We start from the raw sequence: 12,071 nt of genomic DNA, 5'->3' as shown, positions 1-12,071 counted from the left end.
CTCTTACTAAATCAACTTCCTCGAGGCTGGGCGTTCTGTACCGTCTCCGCCAGTTCTTCTCCCCTGCACAGTTGCTGTCCATATACAGGGGCCTTGTCCGCCCTCGTATGGAGTATGCATCTCATGTGTGGGGGGGCTCCACTCACACAGCTCTTCTGGACAGAGTGGAGGCAAAGGCTCTTCGTCTCATCAGCTCTCCTCCTCATACTGATAGTCTTCTACCTCTTAAATTCCGCCGCAATGTTGCCTCTCTTTCAATCTTCTATCGATATTTCCACGCTGACTGCTCTTCTGAACTTGCTAACTGCATGCCTCCCCCCCTCCCGCGGCCCCGCTGCACTCGACTTTCTACTCATGCTCATCCCTATACTGTCCAAACCCCTTATGTAAGAGTTAACCAGCATCTTCACTCTTTCATCCCTCACGCTGGTAAACTCTGGAACAATCTTCCTTCATCTGTATTTCCTCCTGCCTACGACTTGAACTCTTTCAAGAGGAGGGTATCAGGACACCTCTCCTCCCGAAAGAGGAGGAAGAGGAGGAAGATGTTCCACATCTTCGATCCACTCTCCCACACCAACTTCCTCATCGACACTTGAGCCGAAGTCAGCGTCCTCCCCGCCACACCAAGATAGACGGCCTTGCCAACCGTCGCTCGCCTCTACGCGGCTAACGGCACGGGGATCCCTGTTTTTAAGAAACAGACGCTCCAGCTGAACCTCAACCTTCGCCGGTCGTTCGAGTGGACCTTCTACGTGGCAACAGTTTCGCAACCAATCCTAGGCGCCGACTTCCTGTCACATGACAATCTCCTGATCGACCTCAATAGTCGCAAGCTCCTGGACCCGCTGACATACGTCTCTACCAGAACCAGGCCAGCGGCAGGAGAAAGCACCCACATCTCCACCACCAGTGCAGACAACCGGTTCGCGTCTCTCCTGAAGTCCTTCCCGACGCTGACGCAGCCACACACAGCCAACAAGTCTGTGAAGCACCACGTCACGCACCACATCGAGACGACCGGACCACCAACATACGGCAAGGCTCGCCGCTTAGCCCCAGAACGCTACCAAAAAGCCAAGGCCGAGTTCGAGTCTCTGATGCGCCAAGGTGTTATCCGCCCCAGCTCCAGCAACTGGTCGTCTGCCCTCCACGTCGTTCCCAAGAAGAACGGTGACATACGACCATGCGGTGACTACAGAGCCCTCAACTCGCGCACCGTCATGGATCGTTATCCGGTACCGAATATTCAGGAGTTCTCCTCACAGCTTGCTGGCTCCACCATCTTCTCCAGGATCGACCTCATCAAAGCCTTCCAACAGATCCCAGTCAACCCAGCGGACATCCCGAAGACAGGCATCATTACACCTTTCGGCTTGTACGAGTACGTCCGGATGCCCTTTGGCCTCAAAAACTCTGCCCAAACCTTCCAGAGGTTCATGGACGAAGTACTGCGATGACTGACATTCTGCTTCGCCTACATCGACGATGTCCTCATCGCCAGTCCTGACGCTGACACACACCACCAACATCTCGAGCAAGTTTTCACCCGTCTCCAGGACTACGGTATCCAGATCAGCGTCCACAAGTCAGAGTTCGGTGCTACCTCCGTCGACTTCCTCGGCCACACCGTCTCTCCTTCAGGCATCACTCCCATCTCTTCCCGATGTGACGCCATTCTACAGTTCCCGAAGCCAATAACTCAGCGCCAGCTCAAGCAGTTCCTCGGGATAATCAACTACTACAACCGCTTCATTCCACGCTGCGCGCTCATCTTTCAGCCACTCTACTCCATGATCAAGCCCTGCAAGAGAGGCCAGTCCGTCACACTAGCCTGGACTCCCGAAGCTGACGACGCCTTCCTCAAAGCCAAAGAAGCACTCAAGGCTGTTACTACACTCAGCTTCCCTACTTCAATCTCAACGGATGCCTCAGACACCGGCGTTGGTGGAGTCTTGCAGCAGCACGTAAACGGAGCCTGGAGATCCATTGCATTCTTCTCACAGAAACTCAACAACGCCGAAAAGAAGTACAGCGCCTTCGACAGAGAACTTCTCGCCATCTACAAGGCTGTCAAGCGCTTAAGATACTTCGTCGAAGGCCGGGAATTTCACATTTACACCGACCACAAGCCTCTTGCCACAACCTTCATCAACAACAAGTCTACCTACACTCCCAGATAGCTGCGCCACATCGACTTCATCTCTCAGTTCACGACAGATATCCGGTACGTCAGAGGCGAAGACAACATCCCCGCCGACGCTCTCTCACGCAACATCTCCGCAACATCCTCCTCCCTCATCGATTATGCCGCCATTGCTGCAGACCAAGTCGACGACGTCGAGCTGCAGCAGTTGAAGGATAACCCCCCATTGTCGATGAGGCAAGTCGAGTTCCCCGGGACCAACATGCACCTGTACGCTGACGCATCTACCGCCACCATCCGGCCTTACCTGCCGCAGAACCACCGGTACCCTCTCTTTCGTCAGCTGCACGACCTCTCACACCCCGGGATACAAGCGTCGCAACGAATGATGTCCTCGCGCTTCGTATGGACGGGGATCAACAAGGACGTCCGAGACTGGACCCGCACCTGCGTTCAGTGCCAGGCTTCGAAGGTGACACGCCACATCATCTCCCCTCCAACACCGTTCAAGCCCCGATCCTCCAGACTCGAACATGTACACGTCGACCTCGTTGGCCCACTTCCACACTCCAACGGCTACAAGTACCTCCTCACCTGCGTTGACAGATTCACACGCTAGCCCGAAGCTGTCCCGGTCGAAGACATAACAACGGACACCGTCGCCAGAGCCTTCGTCAACACCTGGGTGTCACGCTTCGGTACGCCTCTCAGCCTCACCTCCGACCGTGGAAGCCAGTTCGAGTTAAACCTGTGGGACAAGGTCATGTCCATACTGGGAATCAAGCGGATCAGGACTGCCAGCTACCATCCTCAGTCCAATGGCCTAGTAGAACGCTTTCACCGCCAACTCAAGGCATCGCTGGCAGCAACAGTACAAGACCGCAGCGACTGGACCACGACTCTGCCCTTAGCCCTCCTCGGCATATGGACATCCCTCAAGGAAGATTTCGGCCACTCCTCTGCAGAGCTCCTGTTTACCAGGAGAGGTTCTCTCGCCCACTCCTGGCCCTCCCTGCGACATACAGGACTACGCCAGGAACCTCAAGGACGCCATGCAGAGACTCCAGCCAGTGCCGCCACGTACATCGCCCTCGAAGACGTTCGTGAGCCAGGACCTCGACACCTGCACACACGTGTTCGTGCGAGTAGACGCCGCAAAGAAGCCTCTTTAACAACCGTACGATGGCCCCTTCGCCGTCCTCAAGAGGACGCGCAAGAACATAACCATTGACCGCCACGGCAAATCCGACGTCATCACCATCGACCGCGTACCTCCTGCGTCCGGATCCTACCCCAACCAACACCGTATCAGTGCCTCCCAGTCCTGTGTTTCACAAAGACAATATACAGTGCCACAAGAAGCGTGTAACATTCCTCCTCCCTCGTCACTAAGGGGGGGGAGTAATGTAGTGACCCATAGCACACTCCATTTTCTCTTTTTCGTTCTCTCTTCTTTCAGCTCAAACTATTCCATTTATCTTATTACACATATTCAATACACATAAAAGTCTCTTGTTATGCAGTCACTACAACATAAACATCTATACCTAAAACATTCCAAACGACACGCCATACAACATTGTAAATATTGTACATTAGAGCGACGTGCCAGCACTCCGTCAGGTGCGGTGTGTGCAGCCACGTACACCCGACGGAGGAGTGCATCCAACGGCACAAGGCCCAAGAGACCACCACCGCAAAATGCCCGAACTGCGGGAAAAAGCCCCACGCATGGAACCCGCAGTGTCCGGAGCGACTCAGGAGGCTGCCGCCAACACTGGGGCGCCAACACCGGCAGCACCAGCAGCAGCGGCAGCAGCAGCAGCATCGGCGGCGGCAGCAGCAACAGCAGCAGGGACCACGTGGGCGCCCCCAGCAACAAGGTGCTCGCAGGTTTGTTCCCGCGCCCCAACCAACCCGGCCGGCAGGGGGGGTTAACCGCCCGTCCCTCGGGAACCCCACCCAGCACGGAGTCAGGTCAGGTTAGAGGGAGCAGCCAGCAGGGTGCAGTGCGGCCGCCACAGTTGCCCCACCTAGCACCGTGCACCCCCCTCCCCTCACTCCTCGACCTCAGAGGAGGAGGGACAGGCGACGCGGACACCGCACCCAGCCGAGTGGTGATCCGCCCACCGAGGAGCCCTCCGCGCAGCGCATAGCCCCACCATAAGACAGGCCCACCAACAACACCGCGAGGGGCGACAGCGACAACAGCCTCAGCGAGGAGATGCGCACGGTCCTAAATGCCATCCACGTGCGCGTGGTACAGGTCGTGAGGCGGCTACTTAACCGACAGCACTCTCCCTCCAGCGACAGTGACCTCGACGCTCTCCTGCGCAATGAGGTGCTCGCGGCCGCCATTGAGGGCGCCCGCCACCCCCTTCCACCACCATCACTACTGAGGGAGAGTGCCCAGCAACCCCTCCATCCAGCTGAAGCGCCTCTGCAAGATGGAGAGCCGCAGTGAGCGGTACACTCCTCCTGCTCCCCGTGCGGCGCCCTGTCTGAGGGTGCTGCAGTGGAACGTGCAGGGCCTGCGACCCAAGCGTCACGAGGTGCTGCAGGCCATCTTTCAGGAGGGGCTGGACTTGGTGCTGCTGCAGGAGACCCTCACGCCGGCCGACTTCACGTGGCGAGTGGCTGGCTACACCCTCCACTCGCTCTCTGCCACCGGAGAGGGGGGCCGTGGCTGTGTCACCCTCGTCAAGAGCGCCATCCCTCACCGCAGGATCACCGCCCCCATGCACTGCGGGGACGGCGTGGAGACCCTGGCGGTGAAGCTCCAGCTGGGAGCGCTCTCTCTGACTGTATACAACATCTACAGGAGCCAGCGACACCAGCTGGAGGCAGGGGAGCTGCTCGGCCTCGCCGCGCACTCAAGTGTCTTGGTGGGCGGTGATTTTAACTCGCACCACCCGCTCCTGCAGTCCGTCTCCCCCACCAACGCCGCGGGCCGCCACCTGGCCGTCTTACTGGAGGACAGCCCGCACGTCCGCCTCCTTAACACCTGGGGGGCCGCCTCGACCTCACCTTCGTCTCGCGCGACCTGACACCCGGTGCTCGCTGGCAGGTGCACCCAACGCTCACCAGCGACCACTACGGGATCGTCACCACCCTCACCGTGATCCCGCTAGCACCCCCATCTCCCCCTCTGAGGTGGAACATCAGGGGAGCGGACTGGGTCAGGTTTCGGGCCACCCTCGAGGAGTGGTGGGCAGACTACCAGCCTCCCTTTGAAATACACCAACAGGAGAGGGACCTGACTGCTGCAATGGAGAGGGCAGCAGACGCAGCCATCCCCAGGAGCGCCGCCACCCGCCGCCGGCGCCGCAGTTGGTGGTCCTACGACGAGGAGGTGCGGGAGCACAACCACCGCGTCAATGTACATAGAAAATTGTACAAAAAGCGCCCCACCGCTACTAACCTGGGGCTGCTGCAAGAGGTTGTGGCCCGCGCGCGGCAGGTGTCCTTGCGAGCCAAAGAGAAGAAGTGGCTGGAGTGGTGCGCCTCCTACAACCAGCACACCCCCTCGGCCAGCTGTGGCGCAACCTGAGGACTGCTTCGGGAGCTGCCCCGCCCCGCCCGGCAGCCCACCCTCATCCCCGCCAGGAGGCAGAGCGGCTGGTTGACACTTTTACCACGAGGGGCTCCAGCGACCAGCTACCAGCTCGCACACGTCTCCTCCAGGAACAGCTCCGACCGCAGCGTGACAGGGCAGTCACTGAAGCAAGCAAAGAGCCTGATGTGACAGACATCCCCTTCACCCAACAGGGGCTTGCCAGAGGACGGGACACGGCCGCGGGGGCAGACGGCGTGACATACTCCATGCTAGCTCACGCCGGGCCAGCTGGGGACGCCGCGCTCCTGGCCCTGCTCAACGCGTCTTGGCGGGCGGGCCGACTGCCGCCCGCCTGGAAGGAGGCTGACATTCAGCCCATCCCCAAGCCGAGGGAGCCCACTAAGCTGAGGCCTATCTCCCTCCTCAGCTGCACTGGCAAAACAGCCGAGAGGATGGTGCTGTCCCGCCTGCAGTGGCGCGTCGGGGGCCTCCACAACAACGTGTTCGGGTTCCCCAGGGGCCTGAGCACGGCGGACAGCATCACCACCCTGCTTGCCCACACCAACAACCGGCCCACCATCGCAGTCTTCCTCGACCTCGAAAAAGCATTCGAGCTGGCCAGCCCTTACGCGATCCTCGCAGCCCTCGTGAGGAAGGGGATTCGAGGAAGACTGCTCGCCTGGCTCCAGGACTACCTCCAACACCGCCGGGCCAGAGTCAGGTTCCAGGGCCACAGATCTTCCAACAGGTGATTCGAGAACGGGACGCCCCAGGGTGGCGTCCTCAGCCCGATTTTGTTCAACCTACTGATGGAGGATCTGGTGGCGCTGCCCTTCCGGGATGGCGCCGACCTCCTCAGCTACGCTGATGACCTCGCCCTCGTCGTCACCGGGCGAGGAAACAAGCTCACCCGTGCCCAAGAAGCCCTGGACCTCATCAGCGACAAGTGTGAGGAGCTGGGCCTCAAGATCTCCGCTGACAAGTCCCGAGCCATGGCCATCAAGGTCACCACGCCCGCCTGCCAGCTGTGTCCAAGGAGTCGGACTGGCATGGACAGACTCCTACAAGTACCTCGGGATGTGGCTTGACCAGCGGCTGTCCTTCAAGGCCCAGGTCTCCTACATGAGGGAAAGGACACGAGCCAGGGTCAACGTGATGCGGGCCATGACGCGGCCGAGCGCCGGCGCCACCTTCTCCGTCCTCCGCCTGTACTTCGTGCAGGCCGTGCGCTCCCTCGTCGACTATATTGCTCCTGTCCTCGTAGCGCTGTCTCGTCCCCAGCAGGCGCGCCTGGAGGTGTTGCAAAACAGCGCCATGAGGACAATGCTGGGGGCGCCGAGGTGGTCCAGCGCCTGCGTCATGCAGAGAGAGGCCGGACTGGTGCCCCTAGCCAAGAGGGTGGAGCTCGTCATGGCCTGCCAGGTGGCCAGGTTCCTGCAGCGCGACGTGGAGGGAGTGGCCCACAGGAGGCTACGGCTGGCCATGCGGCAGGGCGTCGAGTGCCTTGGTGAGAACAGGTGGCTCGTCAACACCACCTTGGCCACCCGCCTCCTCACCCCCACAGGAAGCTGGATGTGGCTGGAGCCTGACTGCCCCAGCCCCGCCTACACCCCCCTCCTCCGTAGGAGCTCCCCCCCGGCCGTCTTCACCGCCAGAGAGCTGCCCTCCAGCAAGGCGCTGGATCTGCGCCAGCACGCCCTCAGAGCCATCGCCCAGATCACCGAACCGGACAGCGCCGTCTACTTCACTGATGGGTCGTTGGATCCGGACAGCGAAAGGACCGGTGCCGCCTTCGTCACGGGTGGTCTGGAGCGGGCGTAGACAACATCAGACCACTGCTCCACCCTCCAGACGGAGCTGGTGGCCATCCTACACGCCCTGCAACACGCGTAGCTCCGCCGGGAGGCCACTGTGGTGTTCACTCCCGATTTACCGCCGGTCTACCGCCGGTCTGCCGTAGGTTGTCGGCGGTTGACAGCCGGTCGACCGGCGATATTTTTCGACACCACCGGTCGACCGGGCGCATCGCCGATATCTTTGAAATTTTTAAAGTTGACCGGCGGTGGTCGGCTGCGTCTACGGTCCTCAGGGTCGACCGGCGGTAGACCGGCGGTCTGCCGCCAACAATCCCCGATCTTACAGCCGGTCGACCGGCGACCGGCTTATCGGGGGGCATCGGGGACGATCGGGACCGGGACCGGGAATGTGTGAGAGCCCCTTGAGTGAGGGAGAAGGGGGCGTAGTGTCCTTGATCGCTGACGGAATTTCATCAATTCATTGCTGTTATTTTAAAAAAGCATGCTATTATTCTAAATAGTACTATATAGCCTTATTTAAAGTACACATACTATTCAATACACAATCTTAAATAGTAAAGAGCTGACATATGAGAGAGAGAGAGAGAGAGAGAGAGAGAGAGAGAGAGAGAGAGAGAGAGAGAGAGAGAGAGAGAGAGAGAGAGAGAGAGAGAGAGAGAGAGAGAGAGAGAGAGAGAGAGAGAGAGAGAGAGAGAGAGAGAGAGAGAGAGAGAGAGAGAGAGAGAGAGAGAGAGAAATGTAGTGGGGGTGATACTGAAGCGTTGTATTGAGGCAAGGGCCCCAACACAACGGACTTCATACACTTATGTCTGACTATAGAGCTGGTGGCCGAGTGTCACTGCGATTATAACCGATACAGTTTATGGAGACATGTTCTGCATTTGTTTCACTGCTACTGAAAACATAATTACATAGAATTACATAGATAACCAGACCACACAAGCCCTAAGGCCCAAACTATATGGTCTGTCCTAAACCTATGTGACAGTTGTTATGCGGCCACCATGGCGTTGAAACTGACCCAGTGAACATTTAGATGGAGGAGATAGCGCTCAAGATTATTCTTAAACGATGCAATCGAGTTACACTGCACCACTGATGGTGGTAATCTGTTCCAATCTCGAACGACAGCATTAGTGAAGCAGAATTTTGTGCAATCTGAATGAACTTGTCTACTTTTGAGTTTAGCGCCATTATTTCTCGTTCGCGTCGAATCATCCATCACAAATAGCTTGGTCGGATCCACGTTGGTAAAACCGTTGAGTATTTTAAAGCACTCGATCAGTTTTCCTCTTAGACGGCGTTTTTCAAGAGAAAACAGATTTAGATGTGACAGCCTTTCCTCGTAGGGTTTGTTTCGTAATGAAGGAATCATCTTGGTTGCTCTACGCTGAACACTTTCTAATTTAGCAATGTCTTTCGCAAGGTGGGGAGACCAAAACTGCACGGCATACTACAAATGAGGTCTGACGAAACTATTATAGAAAGGTAGTATAACATCTTTCTTCTTGAATGAAAAATTTCTCTTAATCAAACCCATCATCCTGTTTGCTTTTTTAACGGACTCGTTGCACTGCTGGGAAAACTTGAGGTTAGACGCGACTGTGACGCCAAGATCTTTGACCGAGTGAACGCCTTTAACTTTAACGCCGCACATTCATAGTCCTTCTCTATATTTCTAGATCCAACCTGCAGAATCTGGCACTTGATTATATTAAAAGGCATTTCCCATTTTACTGACCAATCTGATATTTTGCGCAAATCTTCTTGTAGGCTCCGCCTGTCACATTCCGTAAGAACCGCATTGCCGATTTTCGTGTCGTCCGCAAATTTACTAGTGAAATTATTGAGACCAAGGTCAATGTCGTTGATGTAAATGACGAAGAGAACGGGTCCCAAATGCGGGTAGTCATGCGCTCTATCCAAGTCCTTGCAATCGATTACAGTATAGTAAACTAAAGCCTTTCATCAATATTCGGATGCTTTAATATCTGGTATGAATTTCATCATTGGTTAAACCTAAAAACATCGAAAAATATAATTCAATACAAACTATCAGAAATCAAATTGTAATTTTAGTTTCGGATTAAGATGATGAAGAAATTGTAAATGACATAGTACTTGATAACATAGAAGAGTAATGAGATTGTAATTGTAATATGTGATAACCCTGACACAGTAATAATAATGGATATTGTAATTGATATTCTGCATGAGGAGTTGTGATTGTAACTGACTTTGAATTATATAATTACATGGAACCTAAAAGAAGAGCATTGATACTGTGAAGGTACCGCACGGCACGAAAGACTTTAGTGTGCATATGGTAGGGGGAGAAGATCCGTGAATGTGTGTGTTTAATTCACCCCAACAGCTTGATCACGTGTTGGACTCGTAATTGCCAGGAGGTACCTTCCCGACATGAGCAAGTGCTCTTTATCGTCGATCTCTGGGTACTGCCAGGACCTCACACACCACACACCCCATTTCCCTTGCTCAAGGGGGGACAGTAACCCCTCCTAGTCAACGGAAAGAATCCGGCCTGAGCGGGCTCGAACCGCCGCCCTGTCAGACCGTGAAGCCTGGCAGCGCAGCACTCTACCAGTTGCGCCACGGAGTGGCGTGAGAGTGTGTGTGTGTGTGTGTGTGCTCGCATTCGCCTATTTTTTTATAGTTGTATTTACCTAATTCTGATTTACAGGAAGCGAGTTACACTCATAAGAGTCATAAGAGTCATTTCAGAGGAGTAGGTAGGAAGACACCTACCGAACGGGCGTGAGCTACTCCCGGTGAGGATATATGGGAAGCGAGGAGGGTGCTGAAGCCCTTCAAAGACCCTTCCCATGTCCTCACAAACCGTTTCCCTGTTGTCTCATCAACACCAGAGAGCAGTTCAGCATGCTCTCTAATGACAGTTCCTCTCTCTTTTTACACCATACTACATTCACACAACATACACACCTTTTCCAAAAATTCAAAATTCAAAATGGCGAAAAATTACAGAGCCTCGGAGTCCCCGCCTTGGGGGGGGGGGACCATAAATTCCCCCAGGGAGGACTCCCCGTCTGGCTGCCGACTTGAGAGGTGTCCTGATAACTCCTCGAACCTCCTCCTTTTCAATTTCTGCAACATTCGCGGTCTTCGTTCTAATTTTCATTCTGTGGAACACCATCTCTCCTCCTCTAAACCTCATCTTTTCTTCTTCACCGAAACACAGGTTTCTGAGGCTAATGACAGCAACCTCTACTCTGTTCCCTCCTACTATCTCTATCTTAAATTTCAATCCAAAGCTGGATGTTGCGTCTACACGCGCGCGATGCTTCTGGCATTTTGCTTCAGCTCGGTGGGACGACCTGAGGATGTACTTTTCCGATTTCCCGTGGAATGATTACTGCTTCAAGGAGAGAGAGACCCCTCTGTGTGTGCCCAGCGCATCACAGAGGTGATTGTCTCTGGAATGAAGGCATACATTCCACGCTCTTTCTCTACTCCTCATGCTAAAAAACCTTGGTTTAATCATGCTTGTTCTCGTGCTATTAAAGATAGAGAGGCAGCTCACAAAAGGTTCCAGAGCCTTCGAACACCCGCTAATTTTGACCTTTACATTTCAGCCCGGAATCGTGCCAAATCTATTCTCCGACTTACGAAAACGTCTTTTATCAATAGAAAATGTCAACACCTTGCTTCTTCTAATTCTTCCCGTGACTTCTGGCATCTAGCCAAAAATATCTCCTCCAATTTCACTACTTCCTCTTTCCCTCCTCTTCTTAACCCTGACGGCAGCACTGCCGTCTCATCTGTCTCTAAGGCTGAACTCTTCGCTCAAACTTTCTGTAAGAACTCCACCCTGGACGATTCTGGGCATATTCCTCCTACTCATCCCCCCTCTGACTCCTTTATGCCTGTTATTAAAATTCTTCCAAATGATGTTTTCTATGTCCTCTCTGGCCTCAACTCTCAGAAGGCTTATGGACCTGATGGAGTGCCTCCTATTGTCCTTAAAAACTGTGCTTCCGTGCTGACACCCTGCCTGGTCAAACTCTTTCGTCTCTGCTTATCAACATCTACCTTTCCTTCCTGCTGGAAGTATGCCTTTGTACAGCCTGTGCCCAAGAAGGGTGACCGTTCCAATCCCTCAAACTACCGCCCTATAGCTTTACTTTCCTGTCTATCTAAAGCTTTTGAGTCAATCCTTAACCGGAAGATTCAAAAGCACCTTTCCACTTCTAACTGTCTATCTGATCGCCAGTATGGGTTCCGCAAGGGGCGTTCTATTGGTGATCTCCTTGCCTTCCTAACTGACTCTTAGTCATCCTCTCTTAGCCGTTTCGGTGAAACCTTTGCTATTGTGCTGGACATATCAAAAGTTTTTGATAGGGTCTGGCACAAATCTTTGCTTTCCAAACTACCCTCCTACGGTTTCTATCCTTCTCTCTGTACCTTTATCTCCAGTTTCCTTTCTGACCGTTCTATTTCTGCTGTGGTGGTCGGTCACTGTTCTTCCCCTAAACCTATCAACAGTGGTGTCCCATAGGGTTCTGTCCTATCTCCC

General features: G+C 54.7%; 1 protein-coding gene across 1 annotated transcript; it reads left to right on the top strand.

Annotated features, from left to right (window-relative positions):
• The first annotated feature begins 4,593 nt into the window (after positions 1 to 4,593).
• Positions 4,594 to 6,790, top strand: LOC126999146 (uncharacterized). The gene is made up of 4 exons (XM_050861478.1): positions 4,594 to 5,157; positions 5,214 to 5,675; positions 5,831 to 6,349; positions 6,476 to 6,790. Exons 1-4 carry the CDS (start codon positions 4,594 to 4,596, stop codon positions 6,788 to 6,790), a joined length of 1,860 nt encoding a protein of 619 aa, XP_050717435.1.
• Positions 6,791 to 12,071: the final 5,281 nt, after the last annotated feature.

Source organism: Eriocheir sinensis, chromosome 16 (assembly GCF_024679095.1).
Source record: "Eriocheir sinensis breed Jianghai 21 chromosome 16, ASM2467909v1, whole genome shotgun sequence".
NCBI lineage: Eukaryota > Metazoa > Arthropoda > Malacostraca > Decapoda > Varunidae > Eriocheir > Eriocheir sinensis.
This window is presented reverse-complemented; position numbering and strand designations above follow the sequence as displayed.

Bases quoted from the DNA above. Each gene is read 5' to 3' on its own strand.
- LOC126999146 (XM_050861478.1), top strand. From the start codon at position 4,594: ATGGAGAGCCGCAGTGAGCGGTACACTCCTCCTGCTCCCCGTGCGGCG. The intron at 5,676-5,830 runs GCCAGCTGTGGC...CGTCTCCTCCAG, and splicing joins ACAACCAGCACACCCCCTCG to GAACAGCTCCGACCGCAGCG. The intron at 6,350-6,475 runs GTGAGGAAGGGG...GGGACGCCCCAG, and splicing joins ACGCGATCCTCGCAGCCCTC to GGTGGCGTCCTCAGCCCGAT.